Genomic DNA, 26,420 nt, shown 5'->3' with positions numbered 1-26,420 from the left:
CGAAAAACACTTAATTCCGCCCTATAATTATTGTCCCCATAATACGCAACAGATTTATATATATATATAGATCACAGGGACCTGAGAATTTGTTACAGCTATATTTGGTCGTAAACAAATATGTTCCGAGTAATATTACACGCTTTAGATCAACTTTAGGCAGAGACATATATATATTATATATCTTTGGGTGGCATTTTTACCGAAAGTTGATCCAAACCCTTAAAACGTGTACGTACCATTACTCTGAACACCCTAGTTTAGGGCCAAATATAGCTGTTTTAAATGCTCAGGTACCTGTGATATAGATAGTCATAATTCTGATCACAGGCTAACCCAGAGGTGTCAAGGGAAACAACTCCTTCGCCAAAAAAGAGAAACGTGGTCGAGGAATTAGCCAAATAGTGTCTACATACCACAAAAGTGACCCTTATATCAATTGATTGATTGATTTACAGACTGACTGGTTGTTTGACGAACGAACGAACGTACCAATAGAGGAAGAACCGGTCGTTTCTTCATTATTTCATTTAATTATTCTTATGATAGCTAACCTCAAGTGAAAGATTATCTGAAACAGTATGATAGTTTCAGAATGAGCTTATCTTATAAAATGCACTGCCATAACAAATTAATTGTAATTAGCCTACAGAACACTTATTTCAGTTATTTGGGGATATCTACTCCACTGGGGTATGGTCTGTGATTTTTAGTAATCGTAACGAGTTAAATTATTCGTTTAATATTGACAGTAACTTATTGAGGATAGCTATCTAATGTTTGTTGGTAACGTTTGTATAAGATGACAATTTTTTTTTTATGATCCAATATGATTAGACCAAAACCATGTGGAGGTTAGGATTTGTGACACAACATATTCCAGGGGTGCAGAGAGGCAAGTCAGTGTAATCTCTGGAAATCAAAGTTGCACCCAGGGGTGCTTCAGGCTAAATGAGGTTGATGTTCCCAGACATATATAAATGTAGTAGGTTAATATCAATTTCATTATTTGGGGCCCTGTCTCTCTAATTTCCTAAGTCAAGGAATGCTTAATGTCAAAAAAGTCTAAATCCCTTCATCTTGGGCTTCACGTGGTCAAGAGAATTTCATGTCGGGTCAATAAACAATTGAAATGTGATAAAAGCACTCAGGAACCTGGATATGGGTAAAAATAATTCTGATTAGAGGTTTCGTGAGTTTTACTAATAATAACAAACCAAAAATATCATTTCTTTGTCCATTGTTTTTTATTTTTCAGTATTAATTATACATGATTGACATTTACACAAAAAAAATGTTCTCGCCACTCACATTCTTGTCTGGCATATAACTTGTAAAAAACTTTCAGTAATATATGAATTTTGATTTCCTCTTCTTCGGTCAAAAGATTTTAAGAGAAATGTAGCGCATCTTGCCTAACCTAATTCCTCAAGACAGCAATATAGAAACCTGAATAAATTGGGACTTCTTTCTTCAAGATTATTTGTCTTCCTGCTAAACGTTTTAGCTATTTTTTTTTAACTCTGTGTAGCCCAGCCACAGTATCTTGTAACGTTCATTTTACTTCTATCAGAAGACAATTCCATTATCTATTTTTTTTCTAACAGATGCTTAATAAAAACAATTTCACACTCTTTTAAACAAATGAATTAAACAAAGAAGTTGCATTGACAAGGTTTCTGGAGAAGAAATTACAGTTTCAAGTGCCATTACCCCAGGAAAAATAGGCAACAAATTTGTGGCAGCCCCAAACTTCATTTGCAGGGGGTATAAAAATAATTATCTTTGCAATTTTTCCTTGCCTGGTAACTTCAGCAATACTTTCCAATGGGAAAGGAATTAAATTGATGAATGGTTTTTTTCAAAACCTAGCCTTAGCTCTTCCATCAACTCGTTCACCCCTGAAATTTCATAATGAACTATTCTAACCTTTGAATTGGAAGAGTCCAAATGTGTCTTCAGGGGTGAATGAGTTAATAACCATTAAAGATTAACTTGGGATTCTAGGATATCCATCCATACAAAACAAAATTTAAAATGTTCAGATTAGACAGGTTTTGCTGCATTTAAACTTCTTAAATCCTTCAAGAGATAAATCTCTGATTATTCCTTTTCCATCAAAAATAACATGAGCAATGGTTGTTGAACGGTGATACCAGGCACCAACATCTTAATGCAAGGTAGATAACTCTTGTAAAATGCACAGACATTTTTTGTAATAAATGAACTATTTGATGATCGCTTACACGCTAGATATTCTATAACACATCATTCTCACACTAATGTTATATTTCTTTTGTATTACTTTACGAACATACTCATGATCAGTCACACTTTTTCCATTTTTCAAACTTCCTTTGATGAGATTTTGGAACCAACCTTGTGAATACTAAAACAGTGCTAAGTCACTTTCTTGCCAGTAAATTTTCATCCTTTCAAATCAGATCAAACTGTTGAGAGTAATATGTGCAAACAATACATGCCTGTATAAAATGTTACATAATGAGCTAGCCTCATTCTCATTTTGTACGATTTGATTAGACTTGGTCCTGCATTTGTTGTTACAGACTGTCATCTTCAGTAAAGATAAATAGAATCTAACACTCTTGTGTAGTGAGCATACAGAAATGTAGACCAGAGAGTAATGTTTTTTGTTTTCCTCCACAAGGCTTCTTTTGAGTTTTAAACACTCAAAAATATCATCCTGAGAAAAGAGATTTCTCTGTCTATATCTCAAATGAGTAAATTTATTTTCTTGTCTTTCATTTTTTTAACTTGTTCACCCGTGAAATTTCATAATGAACTATTCCAACCTTTGAATTGGAAGAGTCCAAATGTGTCTTTAGGGGTGAATGAGTTAAGATCAGCTTTAAAATGAAGCTTTCACACTGTGATTTAATCATCTGATTTTGTCCTTGGCCAGAACCTTGGGCACGATAGAACTTTCTAGCACCGTCAAAAATATTGATACCCTTGTCTGACTGACGAGATAAGAATTACACCCAAATCTGTTTGTGATCAAAGCATGGTGTATAATGTTCAATACATTTGTACGTCTAGAAATTAAAATCTTCCTAGTGCTGCGGACAAGGTCACACATTTCGGTGAAGCGTTATCAGAAGGACAATATATCAGACAGGTGAGTATTGTCACTGAAAGGATGAAGTATTTTCTAGTTCGCCACTAAAACTTTAAGCTGAAGCCCATCCCTACAGCAGACGCTCCTTTAGCTGCGTTAGTCAGGTGAAATCCTCGAGATGCAATTACTTTTTCTACATCTTCGTCAGCCTGAAATGATAAGAGAAGTACACCAAATCAAGCTCTCAATCACGCCATCATCAGCAACACAAATTACAGATGAAATGTACGAAATAGTATATAATTCGTCACTAATACCTACCATGAGTTTATTGTATGCGTTGCCACCTGACGGAGGTTTCGGAGAGTTCTGATGTTTGCGTGGCTGTTCACTCTTGGCTGGCCATGTGGGGAACATAGATGGGTCGACAGGAAGCGGGGACTCTTTGAAGTATGAGTGTATGGTGGCCTCCTCTGCTGTTATACGCTTTTCGGGATTGTATGTTAGGAATCTTGAACCATGAAAATAAATGTAACGAATTTGACTGATACATTTGACAGCTGTTTCTTTATATGGGATATCCATGCACGTTTGTACCTCAAAACAGTCTAAATGGCTTCAAACCATGAAAGAAAATACCCATATTCCATGTTACACAATAGTCAATCAGTTAACACAAGTCATTTTTTTCGTAATAGCTTGTCAAAGGAATTATTTGTGAAATATTTCATTAAAAAAAACAAGCCGACAAAGGCTTTATTTCTTTTGTTAAGTTGTGCCTTGCTAAATAATTTAAAGGAATTTAAATTTGATTTATCTAACTTCTTAATGTGAATGTATCGATCTTGTGAACATTTTCACTGTAAACGCTACAGACTGATGGACTAGCAGAGTTTAAACTTATAGATCCCCGCCAGTAGAAGCAGGGGGATTACATCCTCGATATCCAGGGGTTACGCTCACTTTCGCTCTCTGCACCCCTAAAAAATGTCATAGCGAAAATGAAGGCACACAGCTAGCTATTTGATTGGTGTCGGCTAAAAAAACCCTGACCAATTACAAGGCTGATACCTGTCCTTTGAAGACTACAAAGCAGCGACGTCCGACTTCAAAGCCGGTAAGTTTTACCATTATACGACCATGAGATTCTTTTGATGTACATCAAAGGATCAAACTAGCCTTCTCGTCTTATCCACAAGGCAGTGCACACTGAGCTTCCGATTTTCCAGGGGTGCAGAGAACGAAAGTGAGTGTAACCCCCGGATATCGTGGATGGGGGATTAATAAACTAGGAATCAGAAGGTAAAAGTCTAATTTTTAATCTTCAATCACTATCATAACAAATTTGATGATCTAACAACAAGCTATAACAAATAGTCTCCACGCGTCTATTAACTGATATTCAAGGCTGCTGGCAAACTCATGTAATTTAACATTTAACATGCCAAATATTACGACCCTAGGAAATCTTGCTCATTCAGATGACTATGACCTTGAAAATGAGTCAAGGTCATTCATTTGAACACACTTGATAGTCCTTCATCCAAGTATGCTATCAACCAAATACCAATATCCTGGGTCTCTTGGTTTTTCAGAAGATTGCCTTTCGAACAATTGAGATAAATATTACGGAAATGTCAGTGGAAAACCCAGAAAATCTGTGATAATTTTAGTTTACTTTGTACATACCTGTTAAGGAGGTCGAATCCCATGTCTGTGAAATAGGAGCCGAACTTCTGTCGTATTGTGTTGTAGGGGTAATCTGTGAATGTACATTTCTTCATTCCAGGTAACTCACCCACACCTGGCCAGATTTTCTCGTTAGGTGTTCCCAGGTCCTGTATAGAAATATAGTTGACATGTACCCCTGAGCCTTATCGTTACATCTGAGAGATAGCCTCTCCCAGGTAAAAGATCGGCCTCGCCAGATTTTACAAAACATGGATTTCATAACCTTTTGTGTTTTTTCTCATTGGGAATATATAGGATGGTCTTTCATAGGGTACCCATTGCTTACTATGGGCCAGTGATTTTTCATAGGTATATTGCATAAATATAAACTTCTAGTTTTACAGCAATTATGAAACGAGTTATCACAAATTGTACAATGTATATTAATCGCTCTTGTCGGCCCGGATGTTAGCCCCTGGAGGGTCTTAATGTGGGAGGAAACAAAGACTACTCGGAGAAAACCCACGTGGTCGGACAGGTGACCCCGTACCACTTCACGACCGATCGGGGAATTGAACCCCGGCCCTCTTAGTGAAATGCGAGTGCCTTATTCACTGTACCTCGCGACCATCCCACCACCATTTTGGATGGGCTCTCCTAGAATTGGTCTATCATATAGGGGATAATGATTGTTTTTTTTCTTATGGGTGGTCTCTTGTGTGTCTTTTCAGGTTTTATCTCTTTACAGATCATTTGATAAAGGTGACTGTCTAAATATTACAATTAAACATTTCACTGGTTGTGCTCTATGAATCTGTATACAACTTTCAGTACAACTAATGGTAACCAATACTAACGCACTCCATACAGGGCAGTTTCCACAGCACGAAAATTCATTCAACCAACTTAATCACTTCAGGGAATATTTCAAGTTAATTAATACAACATATATAGCGAACGATTTTGAAGTGGCAAATTCAACACAATGCAAAGTTGAGAATTTTTCACAAAAGTACAAATTAAAAGGATGCACACTGCCTCTCTGGTGAGGTGTAATACCTTACCTTGAATATCCTATTCAGTTCATCAATCTCAGATTTCCCTGGCCAAAGGGCTTTCATCATCAGGAACTCGGCAAATATACAACCCACTGACCACATGTCTATTGCTGTGGCATATTCCTGTAACATAAGGAATCAGTAAACCCTTCTTATACTGCCACCACATGACAATAACGGCATTATAAAGAGGTTTGAGAGGAAAGTCTGAAGTTACCTATATGTAAGCTTCCTGTAACAAAAGAAACAGGCGAGCGATAAGGGCCTGTGTCGCTCACCTGTTTCTTTTGTTATAATTCCATGAGACTGACATATAGGTAACTTCAGACCAAATTTGGTATCTAGAACGCAAGACATTTTAACATCTCTTAAACAGGCCATAAGATATTGTTGTTAGAAACTTGAAATTTTAATTTTCTGAAACCCTTTCGGGCCAGGTGAGCTAAAAATAGTTTGGGAGGAGTGAACCTTGAAATGTAAATCACAGTTTTACTGTATAATTATTGATTTACAGTTTATCAAATTGTCATAACTATAAGAAAACAGCAAACAAATGATGACGCTTGTAGTAATCAGTGTACAAGTTTGTCAACATTCTAAGGGACTTGGAAATCAATTTGGAGGGACACAGCCAGCAGCAGGGCTGTGTATTATAACACATTACATTACATAAAATGCCCACAGCTATCAAAATTAGTTTATTGAAAAGAATAACCCAGAAAATACTGTATGTATCCAGTTTCTAATTTGTGAGTGTCAAATTTTTTGCTTTATAAGTGACAGGAAGCCGTTACAAAATATATAAACGTTACTAAATATTGTTCCATTGTATGAAGGGTGTTACCTCCCTTGCATTGTTACATGATCATTGAAGTTGATATTGCCTGATCCGGAAGTTCTCAATAAAATGTTTGCTCGATACTTATTTGATGGTGTTTCACGTCAGGTAGTTAATAAGATTGAACTCAGTGGTTGTTTAATTGCTAAACCCAAAAATTCTCTCTACAAAAACCTCAGAATTTTATTTTCTGTTAGCCATGAGTCAAAAAAGAACCTACTCTCATTTTTTCCTGATTTGACTTGTTGAATTTTTGAAAATTATCAACCACACACCAAATGACTATCTACTCTGCAGAACCTTATAGAAAATGTCTCACTTTGTGAAAAATGTAGATAAAGCATTAAGCTGATCCTGAAAATACCCAGTATACAGTATAATATGTATTTAACTTTTGCCAATTACTACAATCTCTTGAATTTTAGCAATGCTGAGGGTTAGAAATATTAAAGTTGGGTTATATTGCATCCAGGCTATTCAATATTCTATTAAAAAATACACTTTACTTATTCTGCATTTTCTCACTCAAGGGGAGTGGGGGAGGGGAGGGGGGCTTAAATATATCATTAAAGGACCATAAAATAACGTTTGTCAGTTTTTCTATTGATCTCTAGGAGGCACGGTAGTCTAGTGGTAAACAAAATCTGGAGTTCTGGGACAGGACTGGATGTGGTCATTACAAGGGAAGATAACTCAGCCGTTCATGGAGCAATATCAGTGATTGATCCATGTCCAAGTGATGTAAAGGGGAACCAATCCGGTGATCATCTTGCTGTCCACACGACACTGAATTGTAGTAAGCCAGATCGTACAAGAAAAGTAGTGAGCTTCTGGAAATTCAGTCAAATTTCTATACCAGATTTCAACGATGACATTCAGTCTTCCGCCCTTCAATCTACTGAATGCGGGGTTGATGATCTTGTTGAAACATACACATCTGGTATAGAAGCCCTTACAGAGAAACACGCACCTCGGCTGACTAAGGTGATAACTGTGAGACTGAATGCCCCATGGTATAATGAAAATCTCCGAGGAGAAAAACAGAACTGTAGAAAAACAGAGAGACAGTGGCGTAGGATCAAACTAACCGTTCACCAACAGATTTATAGGGCACAATGTTGGCTAGTTGGTTCTCATTCAGTCAAAGAAGGCTTATTATTCGGAAAGAATCGAAGAATGTGGTAAGGGTCATAGACAGCTTTTTAGACTCACCAAAAACCTAATGGGCCAGAAAGGTGAAATTATCCTACCAAGCTGTAATTCTGAAAAAGACTTGTCTAACAAGGTCAGTGATTTCTTCTGAATAAAATCAGCTTGATCAGGAAAAATATTGCAAAAGTGAACTCTACTGCTGACAATGATATCTCTGTCATGACAAGTTAAATTTGATGGGGAACCATTGACAAAGCTCTCACCAACAACCCAAGACGAGTTTTGCAATATCATCATGACCTCGCAATCAAAGTCCTGTGAGCTTGATCCACTGCCTACAGACCTATTAAAACAATGTTTTGAAGCACTGCTTCCATTGATTACCTCAATCATGAACAAATCATTGGCCGAGTCAAAGGTTCCATTGTATTTTAAGAAGGTACATGTTAGACCATAAAAGAAGCCTGGAATGGACGAGGAGGAGTTGAAGAACTACCGCCCAGTATCAAATCTGCCTTTTCTGTCTAAAATCTTGGAGAAGGTTGTGTCTCGGCGTTTAGAGGTTCATCTCCATGCAAACAGACTCCATGACAACCTGCAATTGGCCTACCGCATGGGACACTGTTTTGGCTTGAGTTATCGGGTAAACAGATATACCAAAACGTGGAAAGTTGAAACTCGACAGAAAAACCTGTACTATAACTTCTAGCATTACCGTACAAAATTTGAAAGGAATTGATTAAAAAATAAAAAAAGATGTTGCATTTACTACACAATGCCCTTATTTGGCAATAAAAAGGGCATAACTCCACCAAAAATACACATAAACTTCTGTAATGCGAAATAGTATATTGGTATGCAATATGTGTACCAGGTTTGAGTTCAATCAACTCAAGGGAACTCAAGTTATCGCACGGAAACCTTGTTTCAGACGATGCAACTGACGCCGCCGACAAAGTAATGCCTATATGTCGCCTCGCGTTGCAGGCGACACAAATAACATTGAGTGATGCGCATGCTGAATCGGAATTACTCAAATTTACTGGTACACTGTATCAGAAATACACTGAATAACATACAATATACACAAACTTTTGCTAGCAGGACAATATTACAGATGAAATACCCACCTTACACCCCAGTAAAAGTTCCGGTGCTCGGTACCATAACGTGACCACTATAGGTGTGTACTGTTTTAAAGGAGATCCATACTCTCGTGCGAGTCCGAAGTCCCCAATCTGTAATAAAACAAGGCACATAACATTTACATTTCAATCCTATACCGACTTAAAAACAGTTGGTTTAATAATTGGGAATGATCGGCATCATTTTCTTACAATTTTCAGAAAATGTTCCAAGGAAATAAATTAACTCACTCACCCCTGAAATTTCATAACGAACTATTCCAGCCTTTGAATTAGAAGAGTTCAAATGTGTTTTCAGGGGTGAATGGGTTAAGGAGTTGACTTTATCACACATTATCTCGCCAGTACCTCCTGGGAACACAATGCTATTTTGCAACTGTAACCCAGTCCCGCTTTTTATAACTACAGAAAGAAACTTCATTGTCAGATTTCCATAAATTGCATCAAATGATCAATTAAATTAGCCAGAAAGACATGTCAAGTGGTAGCTGGCCAGTTCATTTAACATATCAAACTGGTCAAATGTAATACATCTGTATTGTTAAAGTGGAAATTTTCATTTGTGGACATGTTCCGATTGTGACCCTTTAACCATTTCACCATTGTAGACCACAATGGACTAATCTATATTAATGTATGGTAGAGTCTACTCAAGCTTCATAGGGGTGAAACGGTTAAGCTGATATTGCTGTGTAGAAATTTTCACATTGGTAATGGTTCTGAAATCTAAATATCCTATTTATCCATAATCTACATAATTTATAAATAAATATTAGTGTGTGGATAATTATTTGCGCTCGTATCTCAACGACGCAAAAAAAGAGAGAACCTCTTTCAACACTAAAAAAATTTCCACTTTCACAGTAACCCAAACTATTCAATTTAACCCTTTCACCCCTATGTAACTTTAGTAGACTCTACCATGCATAGATCTGGATGAGTCCATTACAGTCTACAGTGGTGAAAAAAATGCAAGCGGTTCAAGAAACCCAAATGTTGTGCTTACCAGCTAATTTTGGGCTTGGTACAAAGCCTGCTGGATGAACATTACTGTCCATGAACAAATATATTTGAAAGACATTTGAGAGCAGGTGCGTGAGGAGGGGGCCTCACTTGGGATCTATACACAGAGCATTTGAAGAGTCTGGGAATAGGTGGTTTTAACAACATCAGACAAGACAAGACCTATCCATTTTTGATATCACAGCAGACAAATTCTTACAGTGTGGCCCTTGATATTGGAAATCTGAATACAATCTCACCCTAGGTGTTCTCATATATTTTGTTTAAGTTTGTTAAAAAAAACTGTTCAAAATTTACAGCAAGACCTCAATAGCATTCCCCTCATTGACCGCCAACCGATTTTAATGTTCCTTTCTTGTTTTCTTAAAAATTCATTTATATATTTCCCTCAACTTATCACCATACCCCTTTATAGCGCCAACATTTCTCTGGACAAATAGTGGCAGTATAACAAGGTTTTACTGTAAGTCACGGGAGCAATGAGATTTGAACCAGCAAGGGTAGTTCAAACATAGGTCACTCTATATAGGCCTCTCCCTCTACCACACTCATTATGAAATGGCTGTTGTACAAACGAATGGTACCTTGAGTATACCCTTGTGACTGAGTAGAAGGTTGGAGGTCTTGAGGTCCCGATGTATTATCCAATTGTCATGAAGATGTTCCACCCCATTCAACAGCTGCTTCAAAAGGGTCTTCACTTCACCTGAAATACAGATGATAGTATAACTCATCATCATCATACACACCAACTCCCTACTTTTGGAGGGAGACTCCCTATTTTGGACTCTTAAATTGAACATTTTTCAACCAGTGAATTTTTCTGTTCCTATTTTCTAAGATTTAATGATTTCACCTAAAAGAATAAGTCAAAATATATTATTTTAAAGTGTTTTTACTCTAGCGAGTATACATACACATTTTATTTATGTTTTTAAGTTTGAGCACACAGAATCTCCCGCATGGAATTTTTCGTGAGATTGGCAAGTATGCATCAAATCCTGCATCAAATCCTGATATCTAAACAATTTATGTATTACAAAATTAAACTGGCAAATTAGAACTTCGCTATGAGCCAGGACCATCAGTCGAACATTCAATCCAAAATACAGCAAAGTTGGCCCGAACTTAGTTTGAAGAAAGCTTTTAAAATGGCAGCAGTGGCAGCCATATTATTGCATTTCTGATTGACCTGAAAAATAACAACGTGCCAGGACCAAGTTGCAGCGAAGTGTGCTCATCAGTACAGAGGTTTAATTTTGAAATAAAATTTCAAAAAGACTGCAGTATACGTGGCAGCAACATTGGATTTCTGATTGACTAAAAATTTAACGCACTGTCAGGACCATCCCTATTAAATTTCAGTGAAACAGGCACATGCGAGATTGGATTTAAGTTTGAAATTAATATAGGTTTTCAAAAATGCTGTCCATTGACAGCAATACTGGATTTCTTTACCGGATGAATAATACGATCTCCTCAAAACAATGTCAGTAACATTACTATAATCCATCAATGAAATCTCTTCAGTAATATTCAATTTTAAGTTGAAAATCTATGATGTTAACAGACAGCATACAAAGACAAATCGCAATAGGTCTTAACAGACAGCATACAAAGACAGATCGCAATAGGTCTTAATGGGCAGCATACAAAGACAGATCACAATAGGTCTTAACGAGCAGCATACAAAGACAGATCGCAATAGGTCTTAACGGGCAGCATACAAAGACAGATCGCAATAGGTCTTAACGAGTAGCATACAAAGACAGATCACAATAGGTCTTAATGGGCAGCATACAAAGACAGATCGCAATATTTCTTAACGAGCAGCATACAAAGACAGATCACAATAGGTCTTAACGGGCAGCATACAAAGACAGATCGCAATAGGTCTTAACAGACGGCATACAAAGACAGATCGCAATAGGTCTTAACAAGCAGCATACAAAGACAGATCACAATAGGTCTTAACAGGCAGCATGCAAAGACAGATCGCAATAGGTCTTAACGGGCAGCATACAAAGACAGATCGCAATAGGTCTTAACGGACGGCATACAAAGACAGATCGCAATAGGTCTTAACGAGCAGCATACAAAGACAGATCACAATAGGTCTTAACGGGCAGCATGCAAAGACAGATCGCAATAGGTCTTAACAGACGGCATACAAAGACAGATCACAATAGGTCTTAACGAGTAGCATACAAAGACAGATCGCAATAGGTTTTAATGGACAGCATACAAAGACAGATCACAATAGGTCTTAACGGGCAGCATACAAAGACAGATCGCAATAGGTTTTAACAGACGGCATACAAAGACAGATCGCAATAGGTCTTAACAAGCAGCATACAAAGACAGATCACAATAGGTCTTAACAGGCAGCATGCAAAGACAGATCGCAATAGGTCTTAACGGGCAGCATACAAAGACAGATCGCAATAGGTCTTAACGGACGGCATACAAAGACAGATCGCAATAGGTCTTAACGAGCAGCATACAAAGACAGATCACAATAGGTCTTAACGGGCAGCATGCAAAGACAGATCGCAATAGGTCTTAACAGACGGCATACAAAGACAGATCACAATAGGTCTTAACGAGTAGCATACAAAGACAGATCGCAATAGGTTTTAATGGACAGCATACAAAGACAGATCACAATAGGTCTTAACGGGCAGCATACAAAGACAGATCGCAATAGGTCTTAACGGACAGCATACAAAGACAGATCGCAATAGGTCTTAACAACAGCATACAAAGACAGATCACAACAGGTCTTAATGGACAGCATACAAAGACAGATCACAATAGGTCTTAATGGACGGCATACAAAGACAGATCGCAATAGGTCTTAACGGGCAGCATGCAAAGACAGATCGCAATAGGTCTTAACAGACGGCATACAAAGACAGATCACAATAGGTCTTAACGAGTAGCATACAAAGACAGATCGCAATAGGTCTTAATGGACAGCATACAAAGACAGATCACAATAGGTCTTAACAACAGCATACAAAGACAGATCACAACAGGTCTTAATGGGCAGCATACAAAGACAGATCACAATAGGTCTTAATGGACGGCATACAAAGACAGATCACAATAGGTCTTAATGGGCAGCATACAAAGACAGATCACAATAGGTCTTAATGGACGGCATACAAAGACAGATCACAACAGGACTTAATGGACAGCATACAAAGACAGGTCACAACAGGTCTTAATGGACAGCATACAAAGACAGATCACAATAGGTCGTAACAGGCATACAAAGACAGATTGCAATAGGTCTTAACGGACCGCATACAAAGAAAGATCACAATAGGTCTGTACTGTGCCTAATAAGTTATTTGTTCAGTCGATCTAAATACTTTAAATATCTTCTAAAACCAGATCAAACTTCCATATCAAGTTGGAAGAAAATGTCAGAAAAATATATCTTAATGCAACTCACCAACTAGGAACGGCTGCTTCATGGTCTCCATCAGGCTTTTGAGGTCATGTTCCACATAATCCATCACCAGGTATATCTTGTCGATGTTACTGCCGACCACAATCTCCTGCAAGTGTTTTATATCTCCTGACCATGATTTAGTTTGAATGATACGTTGGTGGGATTTGATTCCTCACCAAAAAAAATCCATATGCTACTTTTATCACAATTGAACCTCACTAATGCAACCATTTTATATTATGGAGAATTCCTAGAATGACAGATTTTCTGGAAACAAAATCCGTCACTTGCCATGTCTTTAACACATATATTTGTTGTTTAATAATGAGATTCAAAGATTGGAGTGTTCAAACTTCAGAGATCTTTTGGATTTAAAATATTAAGTCTAGTTAATTGAGATTCCACATTCATCAATAATGTCTGAAATATTCTTAAAGTTTAAAATAAATTGAAAATAAAATTTCTATTAATTCTGAATACCAAAATAGTATTAAATGACACTTTTTTTTATAGTATTCCTCTCAGTTGATTAAAAACATATTCTGCAGTCATTTCTCCATACCCTGACTGTGACGATATTCATGTGTTGAGCCTTCAGCAGCGTGTTGATCTCTCTAAGACTGGTGATGGGGAAGCCTTCCTTCTCTTTCTCCATCTTCAGCCTCTTCAATGCCACAATTTCATCTTCAAAATAAAGCCAGCCAATGACTACTAATCTGCAACTCTAGTTCAATTTCATTTTTATTTGTTTGTGCTTATGTCCTATTGACAGCCATGGTCATTTAAAAGTGAGACAGGTTATGGTGGTGGAGGAAAGCCAGAGTTCCAGGAGAAAAATCACCGACCGGTGGCTGTCCCACGTAGGTCTCAAACCTGCGATCCAGTGATGGAGGGTTAGCCATTGTAGATGGTCGGACACCTTAACCACTCAGCCTACGCGGTCCCTATACAACTCTAGAACTCAATCCCAAGCTTTTCCAATACATGTACTATCTAATATATATGTATTCTTTCTTTCACTATTTTGGGAAAGGAGCTAGGGATACAGAATTGGCAAAAATATTGTTACACCTTTTTATGCCACAACTAGAATTTAAGTGCATTAACCAATGTTAACTTATTGGTGCGTTGATTAATTGGGGCAGCCACAATACATGCAATAGAAAAAAAATATACAGAAGCTTAAATCAGTTCATTATTTAAAAATAGCAAGAACACTAAAATAAGATTAACATTTAAGTATGTATGCTTACAGTAGTGCCTCTAGTATACAGTATTACCGTATAGCACTTTAAATGTGTGGGGTCAATAGCTGAGGTTTCATATTCAGTACATATTTGCGGGTAGTTATCATTTCTTAAATTGGCCCGAAACTTTTTCTATGTACAGACAGATGAACAAGCTGATTCCAGTTCACCCTTTTTAACTTCGTCACGGGGTGTGTGTGTGTGTGTGTGTGTAAAATAATAATCAATTGTCTTTTTTTTTAAATTTCATATCAACAGTACACTTTCAACAGTCCTTGATTAGCAAAACTTCAAACTGTTCTTCATAGACATGTTGATGATCTTCAAATTATACACTAAACCATTTTTCAAGGAAAACTTAATAAATTCCAGCACTCCTGGTTACGTAGATTTTCCCCTCCATTTAAAGCACTGATGTAACTGATTCCAGCACGTGCTATGGCTTATATCAGCCATATTATCACGAGCCCTTACTTTCGATCTGTAGAATAGGATGTACTGTGCCTAATAATTTTATTACCTGTCTTTTTATCGCGTGCCCTGTAAACAACACCATAAGTTCCCTCTTCAATGCGATTGAGGCAGTGAAACTCCTCAACATTTCGACAGCCCTGGATTGCGGGGAGGTATGGTGGAAGGTCTGGGGCGAGCTCCACAGGAGATTGTGGGGGCGTGTCCTGTAGGTACATCCTTTCATCCTGGTGGTCGGATTCATGCAATGAGGATGCTGGACTCTCAGGCTCTGACTCTTCATCAAATATTGACCTTAAGTTATCTACAACAGAGTCACCAAAAATCCATAACGTATCACATTATATAACTACATAGTAAAACACTTTGCCTCACTAACCACCAGGTGGTTCTGGGAACTGATTCTCTTTTTCTTCTCATATTTTCCCTCTTTAAAATTTGTCATTTTTTCCAAACTAGCCACTATTGTTAGGAAAGTGGATAAGCAAGGCTTGAGAGAATTTTTTTTATTTTTTTTTCACATTCCTTTAAAAAATATATATATGATTTTCTACATTCATTGCTTATTTCTAGCATGTTTAAAAAAGATTGATACCTGACAACCAGTTTTGAATTTGCAAATCTGATTTAGCTCCACTATGTCCTTTATAGAAATGGCAGGGTATTTCTATGCCTTTTCACAATATTTGTTGTCAAATTAACATTCCTATTCGGAGATTTTCACATTATTGCATACAATCAATGCAACTGTGTGCTTTGAGCTTTAAATTTTAGCAGTATAGGGGACATAGCTCTCCCACCTTTCATTGCCTCCTGATTAGGTGGCTCTTCTTCCATGTCGCTGTCTTTTTGGTGGCCGTCATCACTATCAATGTTCGAGTTACTGCCGCTTCCTGAATTAAATTAAATTATTTTAAATCAAGAGGTTTTCCTTCTGTTGGGAAAATATTGACTATTAAATCTTCTTTTAACTCATTCACCATTGAAAGTTCATAATGAACTATTCCAACCTTTGAATTGGAAGAGTTCAAATGGGTCTTAAGGGGTGAATGAATTAAATCCACTTCTCCTTTTTTCTCTCTAACCAGCGTTTATTATCAAAGTGTGCAGAATTTTCTGATGTGTTTTTCTATTTTTAATAGAACATTCTATTAGGAATATAATCAAAGTCAAAATTGTGTTCTACTGGAAGGTAGATCTAGAAATCTGCAAAAAAAATTACATCTGATTTTACATTTTGAGAATTTTCTAAAGTTATCCTATTACAAAGGAAAGTTGTGTCATGTTAGGTAAAGACCAGAAAATCCTGTAAATAGATACATCAACCCCAGACAAGTCAAATAGATACATCAACCCCAGACAAATCAAAAAGATACATGTACATCAACCCCAGACAACTCAAACAGATACATCAACCCCAGACAACTCAAACAGATACATGTACATCAACCCCAGACAACTCAACCCCAGACAACTCAAATAGATACATCAACCCCAGACAAGTCAAATAGATACATGTACATCAACCCCAGACAACTCAAACAGATACATCAACCCCAGACAACTCAAACAGATACATCAACCCCAGACAACTCAAATAGATACATGTACATCAACCCCAGACAACTCAAACAGATACATCAACCCCAGACAACTCAAACAGATACATCAACCCCAGACAACTCAAACAGATACATCAACCCCAGACAACTCGAACAGATACATCAACCCCAGACAACTCGAACAGATACATCAACCCCAGACAACTCAAATAGATACATGTACATCAACCCGAGACAACTCAAACAGATACATCAACCCCAAACAACTCAAACAGATACATGTACATCAACCCCAGACAAGTCAAACAGATACATCAACCCCAGACAACTCAAATAGATACATGTACATCAACCCCAGACAACTCAAACAGATACATCAACCCCAGACAACGCAAATAGATACATGTACATCAACCCCAGACAACTCAAATAGATACAGGTACATCAACCCCAGACAACTCAAATAGATACATAAACCCCAGACAACTCAAACAGATACATCAACCCCAAACAACTCAAACAGATACATGTGCATCAACCCCAGACAAGTCAAACAGATACATCAACCCCAAACAACTCAAACGGATACATGTACATCAACCCCAGACAAGTCAAACAGGTACATCAACCCCAGACAACTCAAATAGATACAGGTACATCAACCCCAGACAACTCAAATAGATACATGTACATCAACCCCAGAAAACTCAAACATATACATCACCCCCAGACAACTCAAATAGATACATGTACATCAACCCGAGACAACTCAAACATATACATCAACCCCAAACAACTCAAACAGATACATGTACATAAACCCCAGACAACACAAACAGATACATCAACCCCAGACAACTCGAACAGATACATCAACCCCAGACAACTCAAATACATACATGTACATCAACCCGAGACAACTCAAACAGATACATCAACCCCAAACAACTCAAACGGATACATGTACATCAACCCCAGACAAGTCAAACAGGTACATCAACCCCAGACAACTCAAATAGATACATGTACATCAAACCCAGACAACTCAAACAGATACATCAACCCCAGCCAACTCAAATAGATACAGGTACATCAACCCCAGACAACTCAAATAGATACAGGTACATCAACCCCAGACAACTCAAATAGATACATGTACATCACCCCCAGACAACTCAAATAGATACATGTACATCAACCCCAGAAAACTCAAACATATACATCACCCCCAGACAACTCAAATAGATACATGTACATCACCCCCAGACAACTCAAATAGATACATCAACCCCAGACAACACAAACAGATACATCAACCCCAGACAACTCGAACAGATACATCAACCCCAGACAACTCAAATACATACATGTACATCAACCCGAGACAACTCAAACAGATACATCAACCCCAAACAACTCAAGCAGATACATGTACATCAACCCCAGACAAGTCAAAAAGATACATCAACCCCAGACAACTCAAATAGATACATGTACATCAACCCCAGAAAACTCAAACATATACATCACCCCCAGACAACTCAAATAGATACATGTACATCAACCCCAGACAACTCAAATAGAGTACAAAAAAAGTTCCAGTGCTCGTTGTACCGGGATGGGAAACATTACATTTTTTGGCATAATTCCAAATTTTTACACAAAGATGATGCTACTACCAATAATTGAATTGATCAGAATAGGAAGTAGGCAAACAATTTTGGCCTGTTCGTCTGTTTTTAAATGTAACATTTTTGGGTAGGATTAGATTACTGGGTCCAACCTTATTTCATAAACGCACAACTCTGGTCCAACCAGTTCAACCGTTTGGACTGCGATAAACAAAAACTGCCCTGTATTTTTCTTTATAATCCTCAAAGTCATTGCTGTATTTGATATTTTGACAACCTTTCAAGCTTGTACCTGACTCGGAGTCGGATTCACTGTCCTCTTCCTCGACCGACACCTCAGACTCTCTGCTGTGGGCATCACTCCCCTCAACATGTCCCTCGTGAGATGAGGTCACATGATCTTCCTCCTCTTCCTCCTCCTCCTCCTCCTCCTCCCCCTCTTCTTCTGTATCCTCTGCAGCATGTGGGTATTCCTCCTCGGGCGTGTGTGGGCCACGTGGCCGAATTCGCTCTGAAAAATATAACCAAACATATCTTTTAACTTCCTTGTTTTAATCTCTGCTGTACATATGTTTAGTGTCCTATCTTTCATTCAAAATCAGTGACTCAAGAAAACTCCAAAACAATTTCATGCAGAAAACTTTTGATTTTAATATAGCCGGTTGCAGACCTATTGTAACATATGAGAAAACATTCTGAAATATCCCAGAAAATTTATAAATATGTGGAATTTGGGGGCTTGGATGCACATTATTTTGATTCCCACTTTTATTTTTTTCTATAGCTCACTATAACAAAGCTAGATTCCAACACCTATAATTTATCAAATGCCTTCCAGTGATTTCTTTTGCTCAGTTTTACTGCCGAATCGTGCAGTTTCCCCTAGTTAAAAAGTGAACAGGCTGTTGTCAAATTTAGGTTACAATAACACTGCCTTCCTCAATCCCTCCCTATATTCACATCTGGAACAGCTACTAGTACTCCTGTCTAGCAAGGAATAGCTTTCTCTATTATGTGGAAATAGTAAAGTTTCTTTTAAATAGAACAACTAGGTTCAGATGTGGTCATTTCAACAACGAGATCAGACCTGCAGTACTCCCCAAGGATTTACCAATATTTACCTGGTTCCGGGGACTTTATACGATGGCGGGATTTTTTGTCTCTTTGTGGGTCACCAGCAAATTGACGTTCCCAACTTCGACTCCTTGCCCGAGACTGTTTGACTGGTTTCTTCTCTTTCTCCCTGTCACGTCGGTACAGGGCTACAAATATTTAATTTTCAAACCACATTATTTAATTCACAGGGGCCAGTGGCTGACAAAATATCTTGACATTATTCTGACAGCTGACTTTAAAAGCGTGGCACATTGTGGCATAGTGAGTTGTTTTCAAAGGACACGGACGTTTTCAAAAGTTTGCAAAATCAGTTTTCCATTACTGCGTGTGCTCAAAACAAACTTAAAATAGACCATTCATTTTACTGTTGAGCACACGAGAAAAGATGCTGCATTAGTTTCAGATCATATGAAATTCAGGTTTACGGCCGATTTAACTTATTCCACTGGTAATAAATGAATGAACAGGTAACTGAACCAGTATGAGAGGAAAATTCCTTCAATATTATAACACATTTACCTTGTGTCCTTGTTTTATCTCGTTCCTCCTCTCTGCGTTTTCTTCTTTCCATTTCTTTACGTTCCCTAGCTTCCCTTATTCTCCTCTCTCTTTCCTTCTCTCTCTCTAGTCTTTCTAGTCGTTCTCTGCAAGATGATATATGATTTAATGTTGACAAAGTATCGGTGTTGAGAATTATTCGTTTGAATCTTCACGATCGATCGTTATCGGAAACGGACTGATAATCAATGATTGACTAACGTTTAATTAAAGTCTGTTAAAATTTCAAAAATACGCCCTCCCCCACAATAGTATACAAAACACCTTAAAATGTCAAACCACTTCAGCAAGCATTATTTGGGTGGTCCCATTACCAAGTCTGATGTTTTACAGGACAAACTGTACCTTTTCTATACAATATTGTCTCAGTTATCTGGCCATCTTATAACAGAGCAACTTGAGCTTACAATGAATGTGGTTTGAACATTGAATCTTGAAGACTTTTAAACTATTTTTTTTTTATAAATACAAATTTTATAACATTTTCCTTACTAGTACTCAAACCTAATTTACAACTGTGATGGGGTTGCAGTGGAAAAGAGCAATTCTTTAGTTATTTGTGATTTGGACTTTTTTCTTTGAATTTTAGGCAGGAAACAGCATAAGCCTATTTTTCAACAAGAGTACTGCGGGGCGGAACAATATACGCCCGTCGAATGTCATAAAGTGTTATATACTTTCTTACATTGAAATAAGATCTGCATCATTCTAAGAGTGGTTAGCTGATATGCTATAAAAAATGTAGGAGAAAATCTCCGGACAAAAAATCAAATACTGAAATGAACAAAGGACAATAACTTTTGCAAAAATCGTTGAATCAAAATTCTTTTAAAGGAGACACAACTTCATATTATGATTATAATGTATACCAAGTTTAAAAGAGATCGGTCAAAAAATGTAGGAGGAGATTGCCGGACAAAAATCAAATACTGAAATGAACAAAGGGCAATAACTTTTGGAAAAACTGTTGAATCAAAATTCTTTTGAGGGAGACACAACTTCATATCATGATTATGATGTATACCAAGTTTCAAAGATTGGTCTAAAAATGTAGGAGGAGATTGCCGGACGGACGGATGGACAACCCCATACCATAATACTCCTGTCAAAAATGAATCATGCAACGACACCTAGCAGGGTTTTATCCAGGACAAATGTTTTTTGTTTAAAATATGCAAGTTACACTCGCTAATTAGGGAAGAAATAGGTGAAACACATTAAGTCAAAACACAACAATCACCTCTCCATACGAGATTTCTCCCTCTTTTCCTCCTCTTTGGCACGACGCTCTCGTTCCTTTTCCTTAGATTCTCGATAGTTATCCCTCGTGTCCCTGGGGTCTCGTTCCCTTACTTCCTGTTTCTTGGATCTTTGAGACTCCCGGTTGGAGCTATGACCACTTCGTGAAGATCCTGAAAAGATACAGATTTCTTGTGTTGTAGGAAACGGTGCTGAAAAGTCCAGGGGTTGCTTTAGCCCAAGCCAATTACTTTTTCTACGTGACATTTTGTTATTCGATTTAAGTGTTCCATCTTTTCTTTTTGACATATGTGTAGACAAAATAGCAACCACTAGTCCGGCTGGAGATTCACAAGATTCAGTCTGTGGGGCTTCTCTTATTGTCTAGACCTGCAATTGCTATCAATATTGAAAAAATATTATACTATCCAAGCCAACTTTAAATATTCAAAATTCAGAAAGTCACAGTTTGCAAAATAAAGCACATGTGGAAATATAAAGCAATTTAGGTATAGGTAAAATATTTAAATAAATATTAATTCATGAAAATTTGTGGTACAGTATTCTGAATAGCAAATTAAAAACAATATAAAGTAAAACTTTGATATAATGTATTTCCAAACTGATGAATCTTATTTGAAACCTATCAGTACAGCTTGACAAAGGCATCAGTCGGTCTTGAAAAGTGACCCGTTTGAAACGTACATTTTTTGTGTAACGTAAAACCTTCATATAACATATATCCAAACTGATGAATCTTACTGAAAACCTACCAGTAGCAGGTGTGGTCATCAGTTATCAATGAAAAGAAAACCACACCCTAACCAGAAAAACGTGGCCACTTACGTTCCTTCTCTCTTGCATTTGCCTGTCTATCACTTTTGTCTCGAGTCTGACCATGTCTATCTTTGTCACGACGGCGTTCTTCTTTATGTTTGTGTTTCCGTTCCTTTCGGCCAGCCTGTACCTGTGGCGGCTTTATATCTAGGCCATCCTCATCTTCAATTCTAGGACAGAATTAAAAATAATAATAATTCGAGGTTCTTATATATACCGCTTTATCACAACCTACTAGTTTGTAGGTCGTCTCAAAGCGGTTCACAAATCATAATTCGTGGTTATAGGACCTTTTCCCCCAGCCAATATCTTTCTCAACTCCCTAAAGAGCATACAACCAGTGCTGCCATTTCGGCGCTCACAGCTAGCATTTAACAATTCTAGCACTGTCCAACCACGTACTCATTTACAGCTGAGTAGACTGGAACAAGTGGAGTAAAGTATCTTGCTCAAAGATACAACACAGTGCCGTGCCGTGACTCAAACCTGCAACCCCTTTGGTCACAAGCTTGGCTACCACCAGACTACCGTGCCTCCTAAAAAATTCAACTTTTTGTGGGCGATACGAAAAATCTGAAGCATTTATGTCAACCAGTTACATACCTTAATGTTAGAGAGACTGATCTCTTGGCATAAATAGTTTTTTGTGTTCCTACCGTGTATTTCTGCATTATTTGACTTGTACAGTACAGATGGAAGTTTTAAACTGCCTAAGAATGCCTTTTTCTGCAGAGCGCAACAAAGGTTTTATGATAGAAAAGACATTTGAGTTTAGAGGTTAATAAGTAGGTAAAATTCACAATACAAAAACTTCAGTTTGAAATAAGATAAAAATTAGTATTTGAGTTGAAGGGTTAAAAAGTAGCAAAAATTCATAACGTTACAAAATTTCAGTTTAAAATAACCCATTATCACCTATAAGCTGAATTTAAAACTGTTTTAATTTCAAAGCTAGATTGCTGTTTATACAACCGTAGTTACCATTTTTTCCCTTACATGATGTGACAGGGTTGCCAAGTCTCACGCTGTGAGACAAAATCTCACGCTGAGACGTCCTAGCTCACGCTGAAACATGTCTCACACCATGTGAGCCATGAATCTCATACATTTGAAAATGTTTTCCCTCTATATCACGTAAAGCCATAAATCGACAATTTTTGGCCTGGACCATACAAAGGGCAATAACTCCAATTGCAATGTTTTGTTAGGGAAGTTAGCTGACATGCATCCTTGATATATAGGGGTTACGCTCACTTTCGCTCTCAACACTCCTAGAATAGGTCATTGCAAAATTGAAGGCACGAAGATAGCTGTTTGATTGGTCTCAGGTAAAAAAAACCTGACCAATCGCTAGGCTGATACCTGTCCTCTGAAGATTACAAAGGAGAGACGCATGATTTCAAAGCTTAAGCCGGTCAATTTTTACCGTTTCGTGACCGCGAGATTATTTTGATTCATATCAAAGGATCGAACTAGTCTTCTTGTCTCATCAACAACGTGGCGCACACTGAGCGTTCAGTTTTGCTATGACATATTCCAGGGGTGTAGAGGGCGAAAGTGAACGTAACCACTGGAGTAATATAGAGGATGATTGACATGAGGCGTCGCTTCATATCCAGTGGAAAGGGACGTAAACACATTGTAAGGTGAGTTGTTTTCACTTGTAAACCCAGTTTTAAACATAGCTTTAGCTCCGTTAAGAAAATTCTACAGAGTTTTAAGCGAAAAAAATACTGTGAGAAAAGATAACTAACAGACGAATGACTGACGAAAAGTTTGACAAGCGTAAAATTATATTCACTGGTGATTATAGTTGATGATGTAAAACAACAAAACTTGTAGCCCTACTCACATTTCAAATATGATGTGATGGAAATAGTAACAGGTTTCGGGGAGTGCCTGGCAATTTAGACAGAAGTAGTATGTAGGTATAACGTCATGATTGCATACATGGTATGCTCAGGATCTATTGGGTGCTTTGGATAGTAAAAAGTATTTTTTTACTGTCAAATAATAATTTCTAACCTTACATTCAAATGTATTTGTTTATACTTCTACTATGGTAACCTTACTTTTAATATAAAACATTTTTTTTTTAGCAGGTCAAACATTACATTTTGTACCAGATTCAGTGGTGTTGTTGCTCATCATATCTATTTCCATTTGGCACCTATTCCAGACGAGAGAGGTCCCTGATCATTACAAGAAAGGCCTGTGATAATGATGTGTTGCATTTCCGATGTCATGTGTTGGTGTGATTAACAAAAATCTTATTTATATCTGTAAAATTGGGGGGGGGGGGGGTCTACAAATTTTTGGATACTGAGTTGAATAGAACAACAATCCAGATGTATATAGTAGTCAGAGAAAGCCAGGATTTGATAAATACATATGTAGGTAAATCTGACGTCAACACCGGAAATTACATTACGCTGGTTACGCTGCAGCGCCGTCAAACGTCACCCACTTTGTTAAACCCAGTGGAGGGAGATCTCCCACGCTGGGCTCCTAAGAGGTTAGCACCCCTGCATGTGATCATCCAGACATTTTATAAATGAGAAAACTGAAATAACTCTGTAAGGGAGGCCATTGTCTCAATGCTGCTTTTGTGAAGGGAAGGGTCAGCAAAACGGTTAAAATTTCCCATACGGCCAAGAGATTTGTACGAGTATTGATACTGAAAATTTAGTTTGACTTGTGTCAACTTACTTGTCTTTGCTTGTTTGAACATCTTCATCTTCATCTTCATCATCATCTATGGCCTCTCGGGATTGTGGAGATAAGGAAAGCTGACTGTCAGGATCATCTTCCTGCTCTCTGGTATCAGGACTGGGGGCCAGCTCGCCCTGTTCGTAGGGGCTACTGTCGTCCTCAACATCTGACATAGCCCTTTTTAAAGAGACAATTTAGTGAAGTAAGTTTTTTTTTATAATCTTAATTGTCACAAAATTCTTTGGGATAATATAGTTTGACAAGAGACAATGTTTTGTTGGCGTTTTTAATCAGTAATGGAGAAATCCCAAACTGTACAACCATACGTTCTAGCAGCAGCTGTCAGCGAATTTCTAACAAACAAAAATGTCTTTCCAGCCGAGGAGAGAAGGTAATCGCTTTGTTCACCTAGCTTGTTTGGAATACAATTCAAGGCAATTACTCTGAATCAAAAGCATCTTCCAAACATCATCTCAATCATCGTTATAAATTATCAATCTATATTTTACAATTAAGCCTATTAATATTGTACTGTCTGCGGTTTGAAGTTCTCGCTGCGGTATGTATACCCTCTCAGTGTGTGCATGTACTCTAAATAAACCTGTTTGATTTTATTCAAATCCAACCGTGAACAGAAATATGTTATTAGATTTATATATTATGTTATAATACAATTCTAGCTTGTGATGTATTGAGTAAATTCAAAGCGACAATAATGTGTTATGTTTGAAATCAGACTCATAACTGTTGTCGGTCGACAGTGTGGTACTGTACATGTTTACTTTTCACGGATATTGCGCTATTCCGGTTGTAGCTATTTTTATTGCCGGCTTTCCCAAAAGATAAAACTGACCACTACACTGGATGCTGACTTCAGGTGATGTCATTAATACTCATTATCAACTACATAAACTTTCGTTAGGAGATACATATTTTCAGTATTCATCCTTTCTTCAGATTCATACTTTCCTAGGACTATTAGAACATGGAATTCACTACCAGAACATATAGCTCAGTCACCTGCCTTGAACTCTTTCAAAACAGCTCTGTCTGACTACCAACCCAAAACTACCCTCTGCTAGAGTCAAATCTTGTCCGAGCTGTACATATTGTTATCCCCCATTTCCTTCCCTTATACTGGTAGATGACTGTGTAGGTATTGTCGGTGGGGGTTACCCAATCACTTGTCTGCACATGCCTTCTGTCAGTATCAAACATATACTTTCTTTTAACCTACATTTGTTGCCATGTACCATTTTCATCTCCAAACAAATCATTATAAAAATGTGTTACTACATAATGTTAAATGTCACCTCAAAGAACACCTGATTGCTAACATTGTATTATGTTGAAAGAATGACGCACTTTTTTGCTCCATGTGTTTAAAAGAACTTTGTGTTTTTATTTCACTTTATTCCCCATCTTAGTAATAAAATCGTTACTGCAAATGAGTAACTGTTACCCAAATGCAGGATTATTATATAAATTACCTATATATGCGCCGTTGTGCCCAACCTGCTCAACGGAAAGAACTTATTTTCTTCACTAACTCAACATCTATTAATACACCAGTGGCGGATCCAGAGACCTATCTGGGGGGTTTCCAAATTTCCTGGGGGGG

General features: G+C 37.6%; 1 protein-coding gene across 1 annotated transcript in view; it reads right to left on the bottom strand.

Moving 5' to 3' along the window:
- Positions 1 to 1,228: 1,228 nt before the first annotated feature.
- The window catches only part of LOC110458839 (cyclin-dependent kinase 11B-like), a 25,708-nt gene continuing 516 nt past the window's right edge, over positions 1,229 to 26,420 (bottom strand). The window contains exons 2-17 of the mRNA XM_021510793.1: positions 24,797 to 24,976; positions 22,097 to 22,257; positions 21,252 to 21,423; positions 19,973 to 20,097; positions 19,459 to 19,599; positions 18,630 to 18,848; positions 15,945 to 16,037; positions 15,194 to 15,448; positions 13,989 to 14,110; positions 13,427 to 13,532; positions 10,551 to 10,672; positions 8,929 to 9,036; positions 5,815 to 5,931; positions 4,769 to 4,917; positions 3,401 to 3,590; positions 1,229 to 3,288 (exon numbers count right to left, since the gene is read on the bottom strand). Of these exons, the coding sequence (XP_021366468.1) occupies positions 3,184 to 3,288; positions 3,401 to 3,590; positions 4,769 to 4,917; positions 5,815 to 5,931; positions 8,929 to 9,036; positions 10,551 to 10,672; positions 13,427 to 13,532; positions 13,989 to 14,110; positions 15,194 to 15,448; positions 15,945 to 16,037; positions 18,630 to 18,848; positions 19,459 to 19,599; positions 19,973 to 20,097; positions 21,252 to 21,423; positions 22,097 to 22,257; positions 24,797 to 24,972 (2,361 nt within the window). The 5' untranslated portion in view covers positions 24,973 to 24,976 and the 3' untranslated portion in view covers positions 1,229 to 3,183. The remainder of the gene's footprint in view (positions 3,289 to 3,400; positions 3,591 to 4,768; positions 4,918 to 5,814; positions 5,932 to 8,928; positions 9,037 to 10,550; positions 10,673 to 13,426; positions 13,533 to 13,988; positions 14,111 to 15,193; positions 15,449 to 15,944; positions 16,038 to 18,629; positions 18,849 to 19,458; positions 19,600 to 19,972; positions 20,098 to 21,251; positions 21,424 to 22,096; positions 22,258 to 24,796; positions 24,977 to 26,420) is intronic.

Source organism: Mizuhopecten yessoensis, unplaced genomic scaffold, assembly GCF_002113885.1.
Source record: "Mizuhopecten yessoensis strain PY_sf001 unplaced genomic scaffold, ASM211388v2 scaffold9847, whole genome shotgun sequence".
Taxonomy (NCBI): domain Eukaryota; kingdom Metazoa; phylum Mollusca; class Bivalvia; order Pectinida; family Pectinidae; genus Mizuhopecten; species Mizuhopecten yessoensis.
Note: the sequence above shows the minus strand (reverse complement) of the source record. Positions and strands in the feature narration are given on the sequence as shown.